The sequence below is a fragment of the Leptidea sinapis genome, chromosome 20, assembly GCF_905404315.1.
Source record: "Leptidea sinapis chromosome 20, ilLepSina1.1, whole genome shotgun sequence".
Classification (NCBI taxonomy): domain Eukaryota; kingdom Metazoa; phylum Arthropoda; class Insecta; order Lepidoptera; family Pieridae; genus Leptidea; species Leptidea sinapis.
The window spans coordinates 7,789,414-7,816,309 of record NC_066284.1 but is presented as its reverse complement, the minus strand read 5'-3'; the positions used below and the strand labels follow the sequence as shown (position 1 = coordinate 7,816,309).

The following is a 26,896-nucleotide window of genomic DNA, read 5'->3' as shown; positions in this document are numbered from 1 at the left end:
TAGTACGCAATGTTGCCATTTCGTACAAAAAAAAACATGATTTTAATTAATTTAATGAGGAACTGTCAATGGAAACAGACATCGTTTCAATGTCAATATGGTTAGTCAGTTTTAAACGTCGATGTCAAAATAATTTCAAACTTCAAAGTTTTGAAATCTGTCAATTATCAATCAATGACGGATATCCAACAACTTTGAGCGGGATGCTATTTGTCACATTATTTAGCGAACAGCTGATCGATGTCGGCCATGTTTTTTTTTGCGTTCGAGTGCTTAAAATAGGGTTCTAGCTACTATAAGTCACGTCAACTTTATCGAAGAGATAATGAGCGTTTTAACTCTAATATGCGATTATGAATACCATTTTTTGACAAGCGTATATTAGCGATGTTATAAATCTCCGCTAAGTAGTTATGAATAAGACAGTTTATATTAATAATCTTTAATATTATATTGCACGCCCATTATAATATTGTGTTGGTCGTATTTGCATGCTGCTCATTTTATCTCTCTCTCTCTCTCTCTCGCACCTAGCTTCAAGTAGTACTGCAGGGTGAGAAAGCGGAGGGCGCGTTCAGAAAGCTATTGCTCGAGGATCGGGGCTGCGACGGAACCTTGTCTTATATCGAATACCTGATGGAGATACATAAGACAGTGCAAAAGATGATGTATGTTCTATTGGGGGTGTTTCTGAGCTTGGCTGGGGCACAGGAGTTGGTTGGAATTCCCAGGTTCTTTGGGAATTCCCACGCAAAATGTGCTTATTCAAATTACGATTTAGCCTTTTTCAGGATACGCATGATTTTATTTTTATTGCGTTTGAGGGTAACGGGTAATCGTGTCATGGATTTAAATGTGGGGTGTTGTTGGTTTTTAAGTTGAAATTGTGACATTTTTCTTTCAAAAATACTGTGAACTTTTGCCGTTGGTCATACTGTGATATGGCGACAATGGGAGCGCTTTCTAAATCCTAGAAAAATGGGAATGGAAGCATTGTATTTGGAAGGTTCTTACATCTCATATATAAGACTCATTATTGAATGCTAATAGTGTTTGTTGGTGGTGGACTTGGGGCTTGGGTCATGCTGGAGTTGAGGGTACAACGATAAAAGGGCTTTGTGTGGATTGGAATAACTGTCTAATTTAAGAAACAATTTCTGAAGTTATTTATTTTCCATGTGTTTTGTTTATCTTGTCTTGTGAGGCGCCTTAATAAAATCTCTCGCAAGATCAATGGTAAATTTCCTCTAGTGTTTATTTCCTCGTCATTGTCATATAGCTGTGTTCGTATTCATTGATTGCGTTGTATTAAAAAAAATCAGTTTCTAACATTGTGGAGTATATAATATCAGCATAATATAGGAACTATGGTATATAAATTGATAGTTTAACATTATATTATGTAATAAAAGGACAAAAGGGCGTAAGGATCACCTGATGGTAAATGATACTCGCCCCTCACACTCTCTTATTACACCAGAGGAATTACTGGAGCGTTGCCGCCTTTTTGGAAGACCTACCTGTGTTTAATAGTTCTGGAAACATCGTTCTGGATGACGTCGAAGTTTGTCTTGTGCGAAGGTAGATTTGGGCGGCAGAAATCAGGTCAAACATCTCTTCGAAACTCTGCCCGTGATAAATGCGGAAGAAGACGAACAATGAAGTCACGTTGATCGACTCGGTCACAGATTTCGTTCGTCATTATGCCTCGTAGTACGTAGATGTTTGTTTATTTTGCAGTTGTCAGTAATTGTTCGACTTAAGCTGGGTTGCTCCAACTACGTTAAATAGCAACAACAAGCATGTTAAAGTACCGGTTAAAAATAACATGGGTTGCACCATTTGACATTGTTTAGATAACGTCATAACTTTAACCTTAACCGTCCAATTTTCGTCGGTCAAAGCTATTGTTAATGTTAAATATTTAAATAGCGACCTGTTAAAAGTTTTTTAATAAATATTCGATATTTACTTGATATTTCACTTTTTAACTTTAACTCTGTCAAGGAAAACGATGGTGCAACATATTCCGCAGTCTAAGTTAAAGTCAGCTTTCCTGTTAACGTTAAATTTGACTTAAACCTTAACTATAACAGCTAATTATTATGCAACCCAGCCTAAGTGTTGTTTATCAAATTCAAATATTTTATTCCAAATAAGTTGTGATGTGATGACGTAACAAACTCATCGGGCTTCTTTTTTTTTTTCATAAATCGTGGTATCGAACAATTAAACTTATTATTTAATAGCCTGTCGCTCCATTCCCAATCTGTGGTATCATTCAGAAAGTAATTTATGTTATTGTAACCTTTACCATACAAACGTTTTTTTTTAACAATTCTTTTGAATTTGTTTTGAACATTTTGTAGGGTCTTGTTGTAAGAGCATATACAACGCCCCCCATAGACTAACTAACTCGACTTAGCCAAGTAGTAGGCATTATTAGTTTATTATCCTTGTGTTAACATTAGGGTTATTACAGTTTCTAGCAACTTCCCTCATTGTGTATATTGAGGAGTCAATATTATGTTAATTTCTTTAAATTTTCCTCTCAATGATTGTTTATTATCGCGCGTGTCGCAGCTGACGGTGATGCGGCAGCACGACAAGCTGGAGGCGGTGCTGCGGCACTTCCTGGTGGAGGACCGCGGCGTGGACGGCAGCGCGTCATACGTGGACTTCCTGTGCCACGTGCACAAGGAGATCCGAGACCTGCTTTAGCCTCAAACGTGTCGCCGCTCCAGAACATCACTGAAACGTTATTTTTAAACGTTGCTATGTTTCAAAACCTATATTATATCTTTAGATCACTTATACGCCTATATAGACTATGAAATATGTAAAAACGGCGAAAAAAATTGAATTTAGAACTAATTTTGAGCAATTCACGCACACTAAACTAATATTCCTGGTCTGTTTTTATCGGTTCTCTAACAGCAATAGACTATCTAGACGTATAAATTATATAAGATATATCCTTAGCTTAAGTGTCATTTTCTTCCCATACAAAGGTTAGTCATCAATCTGTGAGAGGCGGAATAACTCTTTGGTTGTTTCAATTCAAAGTATTAAAATATTAATGATTTCTAATTATTTACATCATCAATAATTATTATGGTCGCTGTAAGTTAATAAAAAAAATCTATTCTAATATGTGTACATTATTGCACTGTATTATAGTGTTTGTATGAATACAATAGCAGTGTACACACGCCCTTATATATATATATAAATATTAAGTAAGTCTGTTTTGGTCGTTAAAATAGAACTTATCTAAATTCCTTTTTAACAAACAAAATGGGAATATTGTTAAAAAATGTCGATTTTAATATTAAGTGTTGGATCCAACTAGCTGACAAGTAGGATCACTGCCAAATTTAATAATTGTCCTTATAATAAAAATATAAATGTAATTAGTGTAGGTAGATATTTTCTGTGAATATGTATTAAAGTTTCTCCGAATCAAATGTCGAAATCCCTACAAACTATCCGATGCTAAAACTAAATGCATTTTTTTATTAGTACTGGAGCGGTTTTGGTGGTGTTACTTAAGATTTTTAAATTAAATTGCAGCAATAACTAAAGTGGTTTTCATTACCTTTTTTGTTCTTCTTATTACAGCATTTTACTCAACAAAAATATAATTATGAAGCATGTATTATATTATATCGTCGAATTGAATTGTCTGCTATATAAATGTATTTATAATATAAAATGTATGTGGGTATATGTGGTGCGCGGTTATGAGATCTTATATATTTTGTTTGAAACTCTTTCATGGTCATCATAAGGTTAAACTTAATTATACAGAGCAAATCAATGTGATTCAAACCCACGGGGTTGATGAATGGAAGACCTTTTTGTACAATTAAAGTGGTGCTTGGTCCAAAATCGCTAGATGTCGCTGAATATATAGATCTATAGAATATTTATTGGGCTTTGAATAAAATATAAGACGTTAGGAAACTTTCTAATGTGGCTGATATTAGCAGTAAATATTTACAGAGTCATTCATCACCTGTCTTACCTTTTCACTATCTGTCAAGTTAAAATGACGTTTGACAGGAAGGCCTAGTTTGACAGTTAAAATAGGTTAAACAAGCAGTTTTAAAACTAATGTGATACCTTCTTGTATGGCGTGCGTGGATAGACTTATTACGAAAATGAAATGAACATTAATTAAGATTTTATTGTATAGGGTATATATGTTTTGTATCGATACAATAATTGTCTCCAGCATGCGCTAGGCCTTTGATCTAGTAGATATTATTTTTATAATTATTATTTCTATGTTTAATTAGTATGAATATGTAAGGAGTGTAAATAAAATATATTGGAATTATGTTACTTTGTGTTTTATTTTAGACAATATAAAGCCAATGAATTTTGTCAATGGTCAACAGGTTGAAAAAATTGTTAAATCGTCAACGGGTTTTGAAAAATCGGTTAAATGCATTAACTATTAGCATTGAGGTTTTCAAATTAATTTAATTTAACTGTTTTTTGTCAATGGTCAATAGGTTGAAAAAATTGTTAAATCGTCAACGGGTTTTGAAAAATCGGTTAATGCATTTATTAATAATTTAGGTTTTTATCAGGTTCATATTATATTAATAACATTGCCAAATTTAATTTATACTTAGTAGCTATTTCGTCAATATAATATCAAGAATTCATCAACTGTTTTGAATTAAGCTGTTTTAGTGCAACTGAGAAAGGGATAGGTGCAAAAGGGTCGGAATTATGCTTCAATTTATTGCGAGTTATGGGCGAAGACAATGATTGAATTTATTAGCTTATGATGTTCAACAGGTTTTTTCGTTGAAGAAAAACAGTTCGTTAAGGAATATAAAACTGTTTATTGATTAACGAACACTTCTAGTTAGAACTACTCTGTGTTATTCATTCTAGAAGGGTCGTGTTGGATCAGCGTTGCCAGCTGTACCGCTTTTCCACTTTTTACACCGCTTTCTTGATAATGGATCCACCTTCCGCTTTTAACTGACGCGGTTCCGCTTTTTTGAGACTAGTTAGTTCCATGTCATGTTCAACTTTGAACAAGTTGAAAATTAACTCGATTGAATGAATACTTCCAATCTGAAAAGACTGTTGTAACAGTAGTACCCGATAAAATGGTGACTTATGGATTGAATAGTGAAAGACGAAATTGGTGAACGGCTGTTCACAAATCTTCCTAACTTCGCGCTCACAGCTCTGTCAGTACCTGTTTCAAATGCAGATTATGAGAGGAAATTCTCAAAAATAAATAATATAAAAACAGAAAAGCGAAATCGTCTAATTACACCAACAGTCAATGGAGTACATTTGGCGGACCAGGTTGTAACAAAAAATTAAGGCTGTTCCAAAAATTTTAAAGGTTCTCCAAACATGTTGGCAAAGATGACTGTCAAACAGATTTACAACATTCCAAAAGCAGAGGTCGAAGAGTCGGGAGACAATGCTGAGGATGGGTTTTCCATCGAATAAGGAATAAGAATAAAATTCCTTTTAAACATTCACATTTTTTCATGATCACTGACATATTCCCTTTAATTTATAAAATCTCTTGTCCTGGTATGAATAAACATATAAAAAAATAAAGCTTCTGAAGAAAGAACAATCGACAATGTACCTATAATATATAATGTTTAAACAAGAAGATCCGCTTTTTTTGTTGAAAATCCGCATTTTTAAAGTACCGCTACCGCATTTTCAACTTTCGTATCTGGCAACACTGTGTTGGATAGGCGTGATATGAACTTACTGGTGGCATTATCAAGAGGCAGCAAAAGAATTGGGTTACGGGCGTATGATTTGTTTCAAAAAGACTAAAGTTCATTTTAAATATTTTTGTAAATCTGAAGTAGGATTAGGTTTTTCAACCTTACGGCGGTCTTTTCATAAGTGTCATTTCCTTGACCTAGATGAATAAAGTGATTTTGATTTGATTGAATATATATTTCATTAATTCCAACAGGTTCTATGGATAAAAATAAATTCAAAATTGACTTTCAGTAACGTACCTATAGGATATCCATGCATTTCTTAGTTTCCAACACAAATTATAGTGTTTTCATACCGAGATTTATCTAATATTTTTTTTCTAATTAATTTTAAACGTCTACAGTTTCCGGTGAGCTTATGTTACGCTATGACTATAATAACATCTCAAGGACAATCTGCTTCCACAGTTGGTAGATTTCGAGTGTGATTCCTTACAATATATTGATCTTTTCAGATTTTTCATAGATATTCACTCATATGTTCAATCATAGTTTGTATGGGAGGCTCCTTTGCACAAGATGCCGGCTAGACTATGGGTACCGTAACCGCCTGTAACGGCACCGTAGCTGGTAAAATTTGTGGGCAAATGAGACTTAACATCTGACGTCTCAAAGTGACGAGCGCAATTGTAGTGCCGCTCAGAATTTTTGGGTTTTCAAAGAGTCCTGAGCGTCACTGTTTACATTACATTAATTGGCAGTGCGTATCAATAACCATAAGCTGAACGTCCTGCTCGTCGCGTCCCTTATTTTCATAAAAAAATCTTATCCGCTTAATTAGTAAATAATTTTGTAGTTTAAATTAAAACCAGTAGTTTTGTATTAAATCTTTATTATTAATTAACGTTCCACATTTTATATTTTATTATATTCATTCGTAAGATCCAATCAGTATTGTTTTGTTTTTCTGGAACAAAGAAATATGATTCACTTGCAGTTTTTTATGCATACAGTACAACGCCATCTAGTTGATTTCTATAAAGTCAAGTGTGACGATTTTGTTCGAAATTGTAGTCACGATTTGGAAGTCTAAAATTGTAATTCCGGATAGACTTCGTTCTGTGAAAAGTTAATAGTATAAATTAAATGAATATAATGTCATTTCCAAGTGATCCCACTATTTATATCTTCACAATAAACGACAATAACGTACAAAAATAAGTTTCGTAGACTGCAATACCTTAAAAACTTGATGATACTTCATAAATACTATGATATTATACATTCTAATGCTTTACCGGCCGGTACCGCCGCAACCGATATGTTCCTGCATTTTAAACCTGTAATATCTTTTAAATATTCACTTAAATTACATGTTGTAGAGGGCCATAATTATCTACATACTTATATTTAATGCATTTATAGTTATTTATGCAACTGTTGTGTAATAAGGGGTATTAAAACACGAATGTGGATTTGGAATGTGATAATAGTATCACATGAGTGAACTACACCCAGAATATTAATCCTCTTAAAGATTCTGAAACAGTTAGCGAACTGCTTACATTAAAACATCAGTCCTAGTAGTAACCTAATATCATTCATTACTGATTATATACAAATAAACTAAGTATTAATGAAACAATAATTATTTATTGTAGTAGTAATTTACATTTTGTATAGTGCAATAAATAAAATTTACTCGAATATAATGTTCTTTTGCAGCGTTTAAAATGAATCGCTCATTTTTTGTAAAAAAGAAAAATGGCGGGGATTCGAATAACCCATTTTTTTACGGCGCGCGACGTTCTGGTAATGTGAAACGCGGGTAAACGAAAATATTCTTTTTTTGAAATTCATACAGATACCACGCATTGAACAATAAAAATGTGGCTGTCTGTTGAAACTCTTTGCGCATGAAGGAATCGAAAAAAAAAAACATAGGAGTGTTGTTATGAAATTCAGTTCAACATTACAACACTCGTTTGGATGATGTAATGGTTATTAGAACATTGGGTGTTTTAATGTTGGCAATAAGCTAACTGTTTCAGAATCTTTAATAGAGGATTTAAAGCATGGGTGTAGATAAAGGTACCTAATTGTATAAGGATTAATGCTGTATCGCTTAAAATCGTTGCGTAAATAAGCACTGGTAAAAAAACGCATCCATTACGTAGTTTTATAGATCTAAGCAATACATAGGGACACAGCGGGAATCGACTTTGTTTTATACTGTGTAGTGCTTATAAAATGACTGAATCCGAATGGCAGAAAAGGAAAGCAATCACTTTCCTAATACTGGATTCAAAGGAGAGTGCAGGAGTGGACAAGAGGTTACCACCAGTGGCGTAACGATAGGGTGGCAGGGCTGGCAAAATGCCCGACCGAAGAGGGCCCGGCCCAAGAGGCCGCGAGTTCAAAAATATATTTTACATTGTACCTGAGTACTGTACTATATGTATATTTATATGTATTTTGCCTATTTGAATTGAAGAGTATATTTTTATATTAATTTCTGCTTAAAATCCAAAGTGAGACAACTAAAGCCTATAATACAATTTACAAACAACCTAAACAAAAATATGTTGATTCGAAAAGCTAGCGAATAGATGATAAATGTATTGAGATATTATGTTCTATGGATGGATGTGAAGTCTAAGATAGATACGCATTGGGCTAGCGTGGGGAGTACAGACCATTCCCTCTCGCCTAAGAGAGGTGGCCAATAGTAGGACATATACAACCTGTAATTGAGTACGCTCAAAATCTCGAAGTTTATTAAAATGATCATCAAAAGAATTTGCCACGGGCCCAAGATGGTATAGTTACGCCACTGGTTACCACCGCATAATTTGTTTCTGTTTGTATTAGGTATATAAATCAAATTAGTGAACATCTACTTTTGTAAACATTTTGTGACACTATAATCAAACTAAACTACTCAAATAGTTAATAAATCATTGTATTCGTTGGATGCGATTACTAATTGTGACTGTAAACACGACCATCATGTTCACGAAGCATCCTTAAACAAACAATAAATTCAAGCTCTAAAGGTTGATGCATCTAATATACGATAATTTATATTTTTTTATTTATACAGTTCTTACGAGTATTACATTTTATGAAATAATTGATATTTAAAACGCTTTAAATTAACACGATTAATATATTGGATTCAGCACCTTACAAACTAATATGTTTTGTATATAACAGCCATTGTAAAATACTTTATTGATTGAAAAGAGCGGCTGTTGAGTTTCTTATATGTTCTTCTCACGAGCTCTACTTTTTCCGAACATAGGGTAGATTCAGTAATTTAAAAGAAATATTTATAGTGACGATTCAAAAGCGCTTATTTTAGGCCTCATTGAATAAAGTTTATTTGATTTTTAAAATAAAATTTATCAAATTGTATTTAATAATTTATGCGCATTATTTGATAAAATTTGGTTTAGTAGAACTATATTGTAGTGTTGTTGTTGCGTTTATAAAATTAAATTTTTACTGAATTTATATTACTTATACAAATTGAAAAAAAAAACATATTAAAGTTTTGTAGTACACAACAAGAATAACATTTCAAAATCATGACCTTTCCAAAAAGAAAAAACAAATAAAACTTAATTAATTTTCATTTAAGTCGAACTTTTGCAACACCGATCTTTTATTTGCAATATTATCACACCCTAAGAACGCGTTCGCACTACGTCCGATCCGAATCAATCCGATCCGTACCCGTGAAAACACAATCTAGTCGTGGAACTATTTCAATGGTAGTTAACGCACTAGATCCGGCTTCCGTCATCCAATTTCTGTCCGTCAACCTTTGAAATAGTTCTACGACTACACCGGACAGTATTTTCACGGGTACGGATCGGATTCGGATCGGACGTAGTCCTTAACACACTTGTCCTTGACTCTAACACTTATACACACACACACACACAAAAAGTTACATACCCACTTCACAAATGAAACGATAAAAATGTTAATCATGATTTAAAAGAGTGGCAATGAGTTTCTTGCTATCTCTTCTCATCAGCTCAAGCCATTTACGAAGTAGCAGTAGATTCACAAGAAAAAAAAAACTGTTTTTTTAAACATTCATAAGTGTCATTTCCATGTTCTACATTAATAAAGTGATTTTGATTTGATTTGATTTGATAACAATGAGTTTATAAGAAGGATCACACCATACTATGTATCACACTTATCACCATACAGAGGCGGATCACTGAACACCAAACGCTGCAAAACTATTATTTCCAGCTGGATAAGTTGAGTCTGGTCTAAAAATATCTGTATTTTACGATTATGTGTATGATTTTGTGTATTTAATTTTATACATAACTAGCTGACCCAGCAAATGTTGTATTGCCTCATATGGTAATAAAAAAACCATAAATTAAAATTTTTGGGGTAAGTATAAAAAAATAGATGATGACCGATTCTCAGACCTACCAAATATATTGTACATGAAATTTATCGTACTATAATAATTATTATATTCGATTGCCATCTTGCAACCCGCGGATCTGTTAATGGAACAGAGTACTTAATATAAAAATCGCAATTTAAAAACAGGGGTTGATTGTAGAAGGGTGAAAATTTGAAGTTGTATCTATTTTTTAATGTGAAATCATAATAAAATAAAATAAATTGTCAAAAAAAATTGGGGGTGGGTCACCCTTTTCATTTAGGGGTATGACAAATAGATGTTGGCTGATTCTCAGGCCTACCCAAATATTTTATACTGAATTGAGAGAATGTGGGCGGCGGTGATAACTTAACACCAGGTGACCTGTACGCTCGTTTGTCCTCCTATTCCATATAAAAAAAATACAAATAGGTTCAGCTGTTTCGAAGGAGTTTGGTAACAAACACCGCGACACGAGAATTTTATATATTAGATAAAAAGTTTTACACAAAGCAGTTGTTTAATATGATAATATCAGAAATCACACCTGTTTCGGATAGATGACCTCAAAAATGGGCCCTCTATAGGTACAAGGTAAGCAATACTTGGGGCAGTTATTCTTGCGTTTGCAGGCAGCTGCGAGGGTCCACAAGAAGAAGAGCAGCAGACATATTAGAAAATTCTTTAGCGCCATTTGAGTGCTTTTTACATCTTGAAAGAAAATAATTTATTATGAATATAACATATATTTTTTGTGACTAACAATTACTTTGTCCTAGCCGAATATAATTGTGTAACGTGAAACATGTTACGCTTTGCAGTGAACAGTATTGCAGACATGGGCTACAATTACGTAGGTAATTTTATATTATTGCAATTTACGCAGGTAATTTAATTTTTCAAAATATAATACATTCCGTGTTATTACTTATTGTATCATTTACACACATAATATCATTGTACTAGTATTTTTTTAATCGATCGATTGGTTTTTCGTTTTGTACAAACAAAAATACAAATCCTTCCTCGCTCTGATATTGAATGAATGAATGAAAGCCTTTACTTGCAAAAAATACAGTAGGTTCATTAACACTGTAATTGTTTTACTCTCTAGTTTCTTCATTGTGCGCTTGTATTCCGACATAGGCCTCCTCCAGATCCTTCCATGTCTGTCTATCCATAGCAGTTCTTCTCCAGGTGGGTCCTGCCACCATTCTCAAATCAACTTCCCATCTGATTATTTGTTTTCTTCTATTTCTTTTCCCGTGTCTATGACACCATTCAATACCATTTTTTGTCCATTTTCCTTTACTGTCCCTTATTGCATGACCTGCCCAGCGCCATTTTAGTTTCTTAACACTAATTTAAATATTTATTTGTCACTATTTGTAATATTAGTTACATAAAATGTGGCCCAGGCAAATTTAAAAGACATCCAATAAAGGTAACATTATTTTTTCTATCCCGGTGTTGCAACAGAGACACAATTATAACTGGTAATGGAGAAACAACAAACAAAACAACCCTACTAGGCTCTGTAAAATAAACAATTCCTTTGCATGTATTAAATTTTGCAATAAATTACCAAAAAATGTATATGAATTATCAATAAATAAATTTAAATCTTTTATTAAACGAAGACTTTCGAAGGCTTATTACAGTTTTGAAGATTACGTAAACGATATTACAATATGGAATTGAATAGTGTGATAGTTGTTTTTTGTACGGATTTTATGGTTCAACCTTGTTTTGTTTTACTGCATTGCATTATTTTAAAAATATGTAATGTTTAAGCATTTGTGTAATAAATATTGACGATAGTGTATTGACGTTGACGAGCAATCTTTTGATTTTATGTCAATAAAATATTTTGACTTTGACAACCACCAAGAGAGAATTTTGTATTCCATACCTGTGTATTATCAGCCCTCGCTTTTGGACCTCCAAACTGGTTGCACGGTTTGCACGTGCTGTTGAAGCAGTGCTTCCTAGTCTGTCTGCAGCCGTATGACTCCAGGACTGACAGCGCGATGTGGAGGAAAACTAGCACAAAGACCGTGACTTCAGGCATATTACTGGAACAATGCACGCCAATAAACAATTGGTGATCTTTTATTTAAAAAAATATATTTCTGCCTTGAAGCATTATTGTGTTTCAATTGGCAATGAGACTTAACATCTTATGTCTCAAGGTGACGAACGCAATTGTAGTGCCGCTCAGAATAATTAGGTTTTTCAAGAATCCTGAGCGGCACTGCATTGAAATGGGCAGCGCGTATGAATTACCATCAGTAAAACGTCCTGCTCGTCCCTAAAAAAACACACGGGGATAACCCGTGTAAATCCCTTTCACCACGTCAATTCTATTTAGTTATCACAAATTGTAATTTATAAAAATTGCGCAAATAAGAACAAATGTTGGAGTTTCTTGCGCCGTCATCTCTCTCAGCGCGCCATTTTTGCATAACCATTTTTATGCTCATTTGTAAAGCGGTTTGTTACACCATTGGAATACAAAGGAAGCGAGTAACTATCTCACTTTTCTCGAAGCGTCTCGTCGTATTTAGTTTCCGTATAGCAACAAAGTTTCACCGTTTAATAAGTGCGCCTCCAGCTTAACCCTACGAGCCTACCTCCATGATTTCCATACGGAGTGATTGTTTGCGTAGGTTACCTACTCCCAGCACCCTGGCATTGCTCAAATTGTGATAAAATAAGTGGTTTATATAGCAATTATCATATATCGTAGTACATAAAGTTTTCTCACCTATTTAGTGGAGTTAGCGCACATGGGGTTGGTATCGTCGCAGTTGACGTAGCGGTGACGCGTGCACGCCAGGCAAGACTCCAGGTATGAGAGCAGGAGAGTCACCAAAAGCACAAATACTTCTTGAATCAGCTCTATCTCCATTCCACTGATAGTTATATATTGACACATTTTAACACAAATTATCATGCCCGAAACTAGTTTAAACATACCTTAACTTAAAATTTATTTAGCGCATATTTAAATCTTATTATAAAATAAGTGAATTTTTAAAAGAAAATCACAAAGTTTGAGGTAACATTGACAAATATGTATTTAGGAACAACGTATTTTAAACAACTAAAACGCGTAACAGATTTCAAATCTGCCCTTGCTGCTTATTATGCATATGCACATTCTAGATTATCATATGGAATATTAATATGGGGAAACTGTAGTGAAATAAGAGATTCAACACAAAAAATGTATCAGAATTTTAGAAATATTCAGCAGATGGATTCATGTAGACCATATTTTACTCTTACTTCAATTTACATCCTAGAAGCATGTAAATTTGTTAAAAAACATTCGGACTTATACTCAACACTACCAAATAACAAGCGAAATAATAGAAATTTAAACAAATTGAAAATTCCCCAAACAAATGTGTCATTAGTGTCATCGAGCCCTCATCACATGGCAATAAAAAATTATAATCACATCCGAAACGATATTATAAATCAAGAGAAGCCTCTATTTAAAAGACATCTTAAAAATTTTTTAGTTTCAAAATGCTTCTACGATTTACGCAATTTTTTTAATTACACTAAATGTGAGAATTAGTTATAATTATAGTCTGTAATTGTAATTTATATAATAATATAAAATGTAATTTATTTTATGTATAACATTGCTGTGCCCGCCTTTGCAGGGCGTCACAAATTGTCTACCTACTAATGTAGGTACATTAGTGTAAAATGTGAAATGTGACTTGCAATAAATTATTTTGATTTTATTTGATTTGAACATAATTTTTAACTTAACTATGACTTTTGTAATATTGTGATCAGTCTTATTGTTACTTCATGATGCGATTAATTGAAATTAACGTTATTTAATGATGTGTTCAAATTTCTTTTGTGATAATAATTGTATGCTCAATAATGGGCACGACTTGGAGAGCTAAAATGTATTTACAATATCTACAATGTATTACCCCCTTGTCAATAAATAAAGATATTACTTACGTATTTACTTACTAGGAATAGCTTGTACTATGGGTGCAAGACAACGATTTATTTATAATACTTATTTATAATAATATAAAATATATGTCAATCGGAGTGGTAGTGCCAAGTTCGGTCCTCACGGACTCAACCGAATTGGGCCGGCACGCCCGGAGAAATACCACTCCCCCACTCGAAACCGGCGTGAAATAGCGGCTATGCCGCTATGTTTCGTCCGGTGAGTGGGGTATCCGGAGGCCTACACCCCCCTCCCAAATACAAATGGCAGCACGGACTAAAAATAGACTACTCCAGGACGGTACCAGGCTATGCAGCCCTGGAGAATCCGTCTCTGGGCGTCCACAATTAGGGCCTGTACCTAATAGTGGTTGCCCAGGCTGCTCCACGTATTCTGGAGGGGGCAAATCTGCGCTGACTCGGGCAAACAGAGTTGGAGGCTCAAACCACCCTCGTCCACACTCGCTGTGGACTTTTGCAACATCAGGGGCTTCGCACAAATTTAAATGCCGTCCACTTTCATCTGGAGACGGCGAAGCCGGCCCTGCTCTTTTTAATCGAGACACAGATATCCTCCTTAGCTGATTCATCTTACCTCTCATACCCGGATATAATTTGGAACACTCCTTTATACCACGGGCTGGAGTGTGCGTTTACGTCAGGGAGGATGTCTGTTCTCGACCCCTGAGTTTTCTTGAAGGACAGGACCTATCCATCATCTGGCTGCGTGTAGACTGCGATGACCATCCGCGAATCTACGCATGCCTGTATAGGTCCCATAGCGGTAACGCAGAGACTGACCGGCTCCTCGAACACATCCAAATGGCTACAGATTCCGTGTTGGAGCAGATCCCCACTGCAGAGATCGTGTTTCTTGGCGATTTTAACGCCCACCACGCCGAATGGCTAGGCTCACGTACCACCGATCATGCAGGGAGATCTGTTCACGACTTCGCCTTAGCATATGGTCCGACGCAACTGGTTATTGCGCCAACGCGAATCCCAGATGTGCAAGATCATACACCTTCACTGTTGGACCTTCTGTTGACCTCACATCGGGACGGCTACCTAGTTTCTGTTGACCCTTCTCTGGGATCGTTGGACCACTGCCTGATCCGGAGCACCGTGCCAATCACGCGCCTAACACGGCCACGATCCTTAGGCTGTCGCCGCGTGTGGCACTAAAGGTCAGCAGAGTGGGACGAGATGTGGTGCTTTTTTGCATCCTCCCCGTGGAGGCAAATCTGTTTTTCGCTGGGAGATCCAGATGCCGCTGCTGACGCTGTTGCTGATGTGGTACTGCAAGGTATGGAACTCTTCATTCCATCCTCCTCTGTGCCTATCGGTGGCAGGTCCCAACCATGGTTTGACCGCTCCTGCAAAATGGCTTCTTGCCGAAAGCAGGAGTGCTATCTTAGCTAGGCTTGGGCCAATGCGGTGGTATCTAAGGATGTAAATTCCAGCGAACTTAAAAAACACTTCAATCATGCCTCCAGGTCCTTCACAAGAGTTATTGCTGACGGGAAGTGGAAGCACATTGGCAGAATTGGCAGACTTGCACGCATTCCCTCGGGAACTCGTGCGTTCTGGTCGCTCGCCAAGGCTGTCCAAGGAAACTTCTGCCAGCCAGCCATTCCGCCACTGCACAGGGATGATGGCCCATGACGCGAAAGAGAAAGCTGATCTCCTGGGCTCCCTCTTCGCGTCCAACTCGACTCTAGATGACCAAGGTGCACCACCACCGCATATTCCGCGGTACGAGTCATACATGCCGGAGGTAAAAATCCGGCATGGCGCCGTGCTTAAGGCGCTTCTCACCTTGGACATTCACAAATCGAGCGGGCATTTTTTTTTTGTGGAATAGGAGGACAAACGAGCGTACGGGTCACCTGTTGTTAAGTGACCACCGCCACCGACACTCCCCTGCAACACCAGAGGAATCACAGGAGCGTTGCCGGCCTTTAAGGAAGGTGTACGCGCTTTTTTTGAAGTTTTTTTTTTGTTTCTTCTGCATATCAATGATATGCTGCAAATCAGCAATATTCATTGCTATGCGGACGACAGCACAGGGTGTGCTTCCTACACCGACCGTGCCAACATGTCCCGGGATAGCGTCGACGAGAACCGGAACAAACTTGTGTCTGCAATCGAGACTATGCTTTGCAAAGTCTCGGAATGGGGCCGACAAAATTTAGTCCAATTCAACCCCAAGAAGACAAAATTTTGTGCGTTCACCACTAAAAAGTCTCCCTTTGTCGTATCCCCTCGATTCGAGAACACTCCTCTAACTGCCACAGCCTGTATTGGCATACTTGGCGTCGATATATCGAGCGACGTTCAGTTCCGTGGTCACTTACTGGCCTCAAAAAAGCTTGGTGTACTTAGTAAGGCGAGACACTACTTCACTAAAAGCCACCGCCTGCAACTTTATAAGGCGCAAATTCGGCCTCACATGGAGTACTGTTCTCACCTCGGGGCGGGTGCTCCCCAGTACCAGCTTCTTCCATTTGACCGCGTACAACGAAGAGCGGCTCGAATCATCGACGATCAAGTCATCTCCAATCGGCTTGATTCTCTAGCATTGCGTAGAGATGTGGGTTCTGTCTGCATCTTCTACCGCATTTATCACGGGGAGTGCTCAGAGGAGCTGTTCGGGTTGATTCCAGCGGCCGAATTCCACTTGACGCACCTGTTGTTGCGGATGTCCATGGGCGGTTGCCTCACCTCCCCCATCCCGTGAGCGTCTTGCCCTTTTGCCCCGTCTCATATAAAAAAATAAATAAAAAAAAATACATAAAAACATCCGTATTCGTCAAATTACGTTTGCACCTACCGGGATTTGAATCCGGGACCTTTAGCTAAGTATGCAAGGCACTACCACTCGGCTATATGGGTTGTCAATATTTTTATAAGAGACTCCATTCTGTTATGATTATGATTCCAAATGATCTATTCTCCGGTTAGTAATATTGTTACACTACAAGCGATATAACTGCGGGGATTATTATTTATTGGTGAACTGTATCGGTTTGTAACAAATTAATGGTGCCCAATGAGAAGTGTCTTGCGGACTTGACGTGCAATAAATTATTTGCGGAATTAATCTTGTGTTTACCAAACCCTGTAGTCTTGACACGGAACAACAACTAATATAAAATCCATATACTTACAATTATCTTATATTATCTTTAAATGAGCAATTCTTGTACATAAATACGTATATAATCTGAATCTCGGGAACGGCACCAATTTGAATGAAATTTTAGTATACAGTAGTTTCGGGGGCGTGAAATTGATCTAGCTAGGTTTCAATTTTTAAAAATGTAGTTTTATCTGTGTTTAATGAGAAACCACTACAATAACATTAGAATACAAAGGTGAATTTCGCCACTATATACAAGACTTATGTAGCTCAGATGGAACATTGACTGACCCCGAAAGCAGAAGACCGGTTCGAATCCAGATGTCCTATTAGGTTTTTTTTGTTCAAGTTTTGTACCTTCTTAAAAATCCGAGCAAGGCTCGGTCGTTCAGGTACTACTATCTTATAGACAAAGTGCGGGAGAGAAAAACATCGCTAACGGATACAGCAAGATATAAAATGAATGCGAGTATATTGTGACTGTAGCCAATTTTAATTGATAAGTCGTAAAGAGTCAGCTGCGCTTGGAATTACGTGCTTAGTATTGTAAATATAAAACCACTAGCTAACACACAGTAGAAATTGAAAACTGGTTACACAAAGCCCGCTGAGTTTGTTGCGCCCATTCTTCTCAGGTCTGAGGCATTTATTTTGGAATGGGTGGTAGTTTTTTGACTTTCAATAAGTGATGTGACATCCTATTTAGAATAAAAATATTTGAATTTGAATTTGAACATTATTGGGCAGTCAGGTTGTGTATACGGTAGTCCATTCTAAGGTTAAATAAATATTGCATCTCTAGTAAAAAGCCGGACCGTATCTATACTTATGAAAATGGAAAAGCTTTTTTTTCATTATTTGTCATAAATCGAAAACCATACATCATAAAAATAATTAAAAATCTGTTTAAGCTTGAAGCACATTTGACCGCCGTGCCTTTTTATTATTTAAATAGAGATGTATAGTTTTCAGACTTTTCCCTATACTTATAGTATAAGACGGTTTTACTTTCTCCCCAAATTTCTCTGAGATAAGGATTATCCTATCTTGACGGATGGACAGACGAAAAACAAAGTGATCCTGTAAGGGTTCCGGTTTTCAGATACGGAACCCTTATAAATAATGGGGGTCTCAACTACCATCTAGTAAGCTTAAAGCAAGCGTTGATGAGTAACGTAAGACATTCATAATAAGCGCGTCCATTACAATAATAACATTGAATTAATCGATTTACCTCTACTTTCTGCAGGGAACGTTACCAGCGCGGCAGGTCACCGTCTTCTTACACGCTGCAACTGATTGCAGTAACACCGCTAGCAGGGTCAATAAGAACAGAGTTCGCCACGTGCGCATGATACAATGATCTGGAAACGAAAGCCTTAGTAGGAGCATTGCCATGTGGCACAAGGCTATCTGATACTTTTACCTTCCAATATCGGGAAGTGCCCTTTGGAACTAGATCTTTCATATACACCAAAATCGAAAGTGCCGTACGGCACACTACGCCATGACCAAGTTCTAACCCCCATTTTGTCTATAAGTTTATTTTTCATGGTCGTATGGCTTGTTTCAATAGCTTTCTTATACATTCTCTCATATCATCCTAATAATAATACGCGTTAACAGGTCGCTGCGCGCGCGCCTAAATCGCGCCGATCTATGGCATACCGCGGCGCGGAGGCACTTGCCGATAACGGAAGGTTTATCCATGCCTGGGTTACGATTATGTTATTTGAATATCTCAGATGATACGATGTTTAATGAACTGCAATGGGCCAGCTTTACAACTCGCAAGCCTGTAATGCGCCTTATGTTCTCTACTTGTGAATCACCTTAATAGTTATTTATGCAACTGTTGTGTAATAAGGGGTATTAAAACACGAATATGGTATAATAGTATCGTATGAGTGTTTTAATACCTAATTGTCAACAGTTGCATACAAGACTTTATCTACACCCATAATAATATGAATCCTCTATAAGAGATTCTGAAACAGTTAGCTTACTGCTAACATTAAAAATGCCAGTCCTAGTAAACATTGCATCATACAAACGAGTGTTGTAATGAAAACGGATGATATAATGTTGTACTGAATTTCATTACAACACTCGTTTGGATGATGTAATGGTTATTAGGACATTGGGTGTTTTAATGTTGGCTATTGTCAACATTAAAACGTTAACTGTTTTAGAATCCTTAATAGAGGATTTAAAGCATGGGTGTTAATAATAATTTATTACACATGCCACCGGCCTGACTTTAATGGCTACTTCTTGCAACAAGCCTTTCATGCATAATCTTCATCAGATTCCAATTCAGTGTGTAGGTACCTATATTTCAGGTTCGACCGCGGAATGTCCACTAAAACCAACCTTTTCTGATACTTCCATTCACATTTGCTCAGTCTGCTGCAGTAATGTCAAATTATAAGCTTTATAAACTCGATCACCAGTGAGAGGATGCTTTGCACAGGATGCCGGCTAGGTTATGGGTACCACAACGGCGCCTATATCTGTCGTGAAGCAGTAATGTGTAAATATTACTGTTTCAGTCTGAAGGGCGCCTTAGCTAGTAAAATTACTGGGCAAATGAGACTTAACATACTATGGCTCAAGGTTACGAGCGCAACTGTAGTGCAGCTCAGAATTTTTGGGGTTTTCAAAAATCCTGAGCGGCACTGCATTGTAATGGGCAGGGCATATCAATTGCCATCAGCTGAACGTCCTGCTCGTCTCGTGCCTTATTTTCATAAAAAAAATCATATTTACATAGTCATGGTACATTGAATACAGTCTATGTAATTAACTTTCACGCCTTGTTTACATTACATCACCGATCACATACATTGATATTTCGTTAAGCGCTTGTTAACAATCTTTCTTCTACGTACAAATATATGGTGCGGTGTTTCTCTATGTAGCACTTTACTTTTGAGCTACTCTTAATTTTCTGTCGTAAAAATTCTTTTGAGATCATTTTCAAACTTACTTGACCATATCGTCACAGCTTTTGCTAATTTACGGCCGTAAAATACAGTTTCAATACACTATCTATCCTTAGTTTAACTTACTAGACTTAGACAAATCTATCCTTTTACGCTTACTCACATTTCAATAACCTATTGACAGATAGCATTGGACTATAACTGTATTGGACATAACTATAGATATATAAGATCTTGTCATTAAACGGTGACAGCACTGTATCCGTAAGTTAAACTAAGGGTAGATAGGTTATTGAAAACGGCCATTAGTTATGCTTCGATCTACTCTTTGAGTATCTGTTCACCTTGTTGTTAACCTTCATAATTTCGCATTAAGTCCTAGTTCCTATTATGCATGCAATAAGTATAATTCATTTTACATTTTTATAATTCATTTAACATCCTAAATGCTAACGGTAGTCCACACGATTTTTTTTTTAAATTTGTTTGATTTTGAGTCAGCATTGAGGTTATGGGTACCACAACGGCGCCTATATCTGTCGTGAAGCAGTAATGTGTAAATATTACTGTTTCAGTCTGAAGGGCGCCTTAGCTAGTAAAATTACTGGGCAAATGAGACTTAACATACTATGGCTCAAGGTTACGAGCGCAACTGTAGTGCAGCTCAGAATTTTTGGGGTTTTCAAAAATCCTGAGCGGCACTGCATTGTAATGGGCAGGGCATATCAATTGCCATCAGCTGAACGTCCTGCTCGTCTCGTGCCTTATTTTCATAAAAAAAATCATATTTACATAGTCATGGTACATTGAATACAGTCTATGTAATTAACTTTCACGCCTTGTTTACATTACATCACCGATCACATACATTGATATTTCGTTAAGCGCTTGTTAACAATCTTTCTTCTACGTACAAATATATGGTGCGGTGTTTCTCTATGTAGCACTTTACTTTTGAGCTACTCTTAATTTTCTGTCGTAAAAATTCTTTTGAGATCATTTTCAAACTTACTTGACCATATCGTCACAGCTTTTGCTAATTTACGGCCGTAAAATACAGTTTCAATACACTATCTATCCTTAGTTTAACTTACTAGACTTAGACAAATCTATCCTTTTACGCTTACTCACATTTCAATAACCTATTGACAGATAGCATTGGACTATAACTGTATTGGACATAACTATAGATATATAAGATCTTGTCATTAAACGGTGACAGCACTGTATCCGTAAGTTAAACTAAGGGTAGATAGGTTATTGAAAACGGCCATTAGTTATGCTTCGATCTACTCTTTGAGTATCTGTTCACCTTGTTGTTAACCTTCATAATTTCGCATTAAGTCCTAGTTCCTATTATGCATGCAATAAGTATAATTCATTTTACATTTTTATAATTCATTTAACATCCTAAATGCTAACGGTAGTCCACACGATTTTTTTTTTAAATTTGTTTGATTTTGAGTCAGCATTAAAAAATACATACAACTTAAAATTTTCACCCATCTACGATCAACAGTTTTGTATCGCGATTTTAATATCAGCAATACAACGTTTGCTGGGTCAGCTAGAATATTATAAAACAAATGCGCTCCTTAACAATCCATGTGTAAAAAGCGTATTCTTGGCGCCACCATCACCGTAAGTCACCGTCAGAGATCAGGGACACAATCATGCACTATCCCACTTTTACTTCAGTATAATAGATCTATGGATACAATAGCTACATTCAATATGCGGCCTACTCTCAAGAAAGATATCCTGGCCATAAATCATATATTTCGTACAACACTACTACCGTTAAAGGAGACCATATCCTTATGTTCTTATTTCTATCCGACTATGTCTATTTTGTATCCAAGGATATATTTGTATTTGTTTCCAAAAAAAAAAACGAATATATAAAATTCACGGTGTCCCGGTGTTTCTTACAAAACTCCCCTGAAATGGCTGAACCGATTTGTATGAAATTTTGTGTGCATGTCGGGTAGGTCTGAGAATCGGCCAACATCTAAGGGTGACCCTTACCATTTAGGGGTATGAAAAATAACGCCTAAATATTTTTTTTTGAAAATTCTTTTATTTTAATTTTATTATGATGTTAGAATGATGTATGAATGAAGTTGCATTGAAAAATATATACAACTTAAAATTTTCACCCTTCTACGATGTATAACTATTTTTGTATCGCGATTTTTATATTATTGTTCCATCAACAAATCTGCTATAGGGTTGCAAGATGGCAATCGAATACAATAATAATTGTAGTACGATATATTTGGTAGATCTGAGAATTGGTTGCATATATTTTTATACCCCAAAACTTTTAATTATTTAATAATCTTAGGAGAGCATGTTTTCTACAACGATAGTCTAAATCAAAATATGTATCTTTATTCGGTGCTTTATAAGGTCGGAAACGCTCTAGTGATTTCTCTGGTGTTACTAGATCATCTGGGCTGCGGTGATTACCATATACCATCAGGTGACCCGTATGTATGTGTTTTTGGCCTCCTCCCCATAGTAAAAAGCCTAAATAAAATTAACTATACCTACTACACAATAATCAGAAAGTGATCCAAGTGTGGCACCAGTCTGTTACATCCACATGCTGCTTTGTTTCTGAAACGAAAAATATTGATTTGAATCAACCACCAATCTGAAATCAATCGAAAAACCATTAAAAAGTACTAAACTAGAAAAGGTGGAGCTCGACCCAAATCAATAGTTTTCTTATATGAAGGTAAGTATTACTATGGAGTATAATATTTAAAGGTCATGTTTGCTAAACATTTTGCAAGAATTATCGTGGTGGCTAAAAAAAACGAGCGAAGGCTTCGAATTTGCTGTGCAGTAACCTGATCTAGTTTTCTAAAACTTTATTTATTATACTCAAGTAGAAACAAAATACCTGTTTTATTTCAAGACGTTTATTTAACTGATATATGTTACAAGCACTTTGCAGAATCCATCGTTATATTATTTGAAATAGCTCTTGTTTAAATTTTTGCCATTTTTGATTTTTTCTGGATTCATTATTTCCGTCTATTCTCTGTATGGACCACGTCTACAGGGTGCTCTGCCACTACATGGTATTTTCTTCTTGCAACAGGCACTTGTTGTGGCAAATATGGAGAACAGGGCAAATATAACAAAATAAAGAAACACCCAGCTTACTTTGGCCATTTTTGGATCTGTTGAAAGTATAATAATTAATTATGCAATTATATAATATATAATTTTATATTCGGGGTGACAGATATAGATCATATAGAGATATATTTTAGAGAAACATTTGCCAATATACAAAATTAAATACGAAAAAAGCTTGAATGATAAAGTCCACGAAAAAAGGCTGCAGAAGACAAATAATAAATAATTTGTAAAATTAATATATTTAAATATTTTTTAATTTGACATTTCAATTAAATGGAACTACTTATGCCTCACGCATTTCTGCCCTATTGAAGTTACACCTTAGGGTCGCGTTAAAGAGATTTGATGTCGAAAGTAAAGAATAATATTATGTTTCGTATTTGGTTTGTTTCTCGCTTTGTCATGCGTATTTCCAATGCCTTGAATGAAATTAGTTTTTTTAAACATGAAGAGATGTATGGTTTAAATATCTATTCCTTTATTTCGATGTTTCTGTCGGTGTGAGTAATTTTTCTTCCAAATAGCGTTACCAATTTCTATCACTTAGGCTGATACTTTCAAGCGGTTCTCCAAGCGCGACAATCCATGCTGTTGCAGACCATCAAACTACACGGATTGCGGTTTATCGCTGTTTTTATGTTTATAGCTCAATATGTATCTGCCAATTATCATTCCCCTCGCAGCTATTAATAGCATTATAAAAAATTAATAAAGCACAATGTTTAAGTAGAACAATTTTAATAAATATTGTTTTACTTCGGGTTGTACACTGAGAAAACCCCCACAAATTCTTCTCTTACTATAGAATTCTGTTTTTGTTTGTGAACTCTCGAATGTTTACGAACTCATTTGATAAAACTTGGTTACTAAAAAAGTGCCATCTAATTTCTCCAGTCTCTGTCTGTTTTCCGCTTTTCCGCGTAACGCAGTTAGTGTAGTATAGTATACAGTATACGACTGTCATTCTGCAGCTGGAACACCGCTTAAGACCGGCGGGAGGACCGCTCGCGTGTGTGTTGCCTTAAGCTTCGTTCTTGCCTTATATCATTATCTTTTTACGCCTACGCAATTACTTCAAACCTATTCTTACATCAGGCATATACTTCAACCGACATCAAAAAAGGAAGGCAATTTCATTCTCTCAAAATTCGACTTTTGTTCACCAATTTACTTTGAAAAGCTGATTTTAATGATAATTTTAGCAAGGGCTATAGCCCATTTATAAATAGCATTGAAATTTAACGTAAGAAGTAACTGTAAGGTCCGAAGAATAGGGGATAAAACTTAATAAATCTCTTTATCTTCGACAGTTGAAAATGCATTAGTTATTTACTCGTATTAGTTACCTTGTAACTTTCTATATAGACGTTATTTTTTTGTTTTTGTATAAATTTTATTGTATCGCTCTTGATACTTAAAGGAACAGCTCACCTGAATTACTTTCCACAAGGAGCTGGCTTCCTGCAGGCAATGTAAATTTTTCTAGTGCAGCTTCTGGCACCGCTGATGAAACTAAGGATGGCTGTAAAAATCAGGAGAGCACTGCTCACGATATCCATCCTCCTATCCTGACACCATGTCCTGCAAAATTCCTACTGCAGACCTCGTTTCGGAATAACTGTTACTATCCAAACAACTGTTTTGATCCTTTGAATGTAAGGTTTAAACATCTTAAATTCAATACGAGTTATGTGCTTTGCTTTGGTTTCGTTTAAGCTAAAATACCTTCTCCAGATAAGAAAAGTAAATCTTTATATAATAGTATCTCCAGAGTCCAGATATATCTTTATCATCTAGACTCGAATACCATCTACGTAGATGGTACATCACACAGACGTCAAGTAAGGAAGTATTTAATAAGCTGAAGGGAATAATTTTCTTAGTTTGTAAGTCTTTGTAAACATTATATTATGTCTACAACCGGTGAAAATGATATAATATTAGGCTTGTAATAATATTATAATAATCAGTTGATTATCAAATAATTGCAAAACCATCGATTTGGGTCAAGATTTATATATATTGGGGAAGTAAGTACATTAATATTATACTATGAAACTTAACATGTTTTATAAGTGGGATCTCAGTTCTCAATACAACTACAATATTTAATAATTAAATATAATTTTTATAATGGTTAAATAATACAATTTAATTACAATCTCAATTAAATAATTAAATACTTACGGGTTTGTTTTTTTGATTTTTCTGATGATGTTACACTGGGTTTTTGATTGAATGCCAAAAAGAATGTCCTTTATTTGAGTTTTATTTTTCCTTAAGACATCTTGAAAGAGGATTCATGTTTGAATGACATGTTGTAACAAAAAGAAAATACCAATTCCATGTGAAGAATGAATAATAATAATAAAGTACTTAAAAACTAGGGGCAGGTGTCTCCCGTTAAGCTTATCGCCTGTGTGTCACCGCTCTTTAACCTTTTTTTATAACAAACAAAATTACATTATAATTAAGAGTTATTCATACATGTAAAAGTTAACTAATAAAAATATAATTTTGACCTTTTTTTTATTACAATGCAAATTACACAAATGAAATAATATGTACTTTAAAACTATTTATGAAAGTTCTACCATTATAATGGTATAACGTAACGTATACGTTACGTTACTACTATATATAAAATAAACATGATCAGAGAAAGGGGAAAGAAGGGAAATGAGTGTTTAGTGTGCAAGTGTGTGTGTGTGTGTGTGTGTGTGTGTGTGTGTGTGCGTGTGTGCGCGCGTGTGTGTTCATTTATATAAATATACTAGTAGCATCCACAACTAGCTACTCAGCAACTGTTCTACCCAGTCATAGGATTTGGGTTCTAACCAGTTAGATGTAAGTTTTTTACATTCATATATGTTTTTTGAATATATCTGTACTTCTTTATTTATTAAATTATATAATTTGGCAGAGCGCTTATTGAACTGTCTATCAGCAAAAGTTGAGTTTGACTTAGGAACTACTGCCACAATGTGTTTTCTTCTTTTTTGCAGGATTTTAGGGTCATAAGCGAGGGATTTATGCTTTCTTGTAATAGTGTTTGTGATATATAGTTTTCTAATTGTAGGTATTTTAGTTTCTTTATATAAGCTATTTGTGGGAAATCTGCGTTTTTTAAAGTACATTGTTTTAATAAGATTACGTTGTGTTCGTTCAAGTTCAAGGAATTTTGTTTTAGTGGCCCCACCCCAGATCGTTATACAATACGTTAGTACAGTTTGTACCAACGATGTATAGATCTCTTTCAGGAGATCTTTGTCTTCCAATTTGGGGCCAGCCGGCACCCTCGGTACTACGTATCTTAATGATTTAAAAATCCAGGTTAGTTTTCTCAACCTCTGCATTATGTAGTCTATTTGGGATGCCAAGAAAGTTTCTGATCTAATATGATACCGAGATATTTAGTTTGAAAAACTTTCTGAATGTATGGGCAGTTACAATGTACGATATTAACGCAGTCGTGAATTTGTATTTTGAAATCTCTAGCATCTTGGGCATCGTTATATAA

General features: G+C 35.7%; 1 protein-coding gene and 1 long non-coding RNA gene across 9 annotated transcripts in view; one reads left to right on the top strand and one right to left on the bottom strand.

Annotated features, from left to right (window-relative positions):
• The window catches only part of LOC126970129 (protein transport protein Sec24C), a 35,498-nt gene extending 31,151 nt beyond the window's left edge, over positions 1 to 4,347 (top strand). For 2 of the 3 annotated variants that reach the window (XM_050815861.1, XM_050815859.1), the window contains one exon: positions 2,584 to 4,347. In XM_050815861.1, the coding sequence (XP_050671818.1) occupies positions 2,584 to 2,721 (138 nt within the window). In that variant the 3' untranslated portion in view covers positions 2,722 to 4,347. Of the gene's footprint in view, positions 1 to 534; positions 669 to 2,583 lie in introns of all 3 variants that reach the window. The other variant, XM_050815860.1, reaches the window with a different exon arrangement.
• Positions 4,348 to 6,598: 2,251 nt separating this feature from the next.
• LOC126970210 (uncharacterized) lies at positions 6,599 to 25,688 on the bottom strand. Of its 6 annotated transcripts, none has more exons than XR_007730553.1 (9): positions 25,564 to 25,688; positions 24,808 to 24,957; positions 23,132 to 23,414; positions 22,773 to 22,842; positions 18,510 to 18,639; positions 12,911 to 13,058; positions 12,056 to 12,218; positions 10,691 to 10,854; positions 6,599 to 6,690 (listed from the first exon to the last, which is right to left on the bottom strand). It is a non-coding gene; the product is annotated as an uncharacterized LOC126970210 (long non-coding RNA). The 6 variants fall into 6 exon arrangements; XR_007730552.1 differs by having other exon boundaries at positions 22,777 to 22,842; XR_007730554.1 differs by having other exon boundaries at positions 22,780 to 22,842.
• Between the last annotated feature and the right edge of the window lie 1,208 nt (positions 25,689 to 26,896).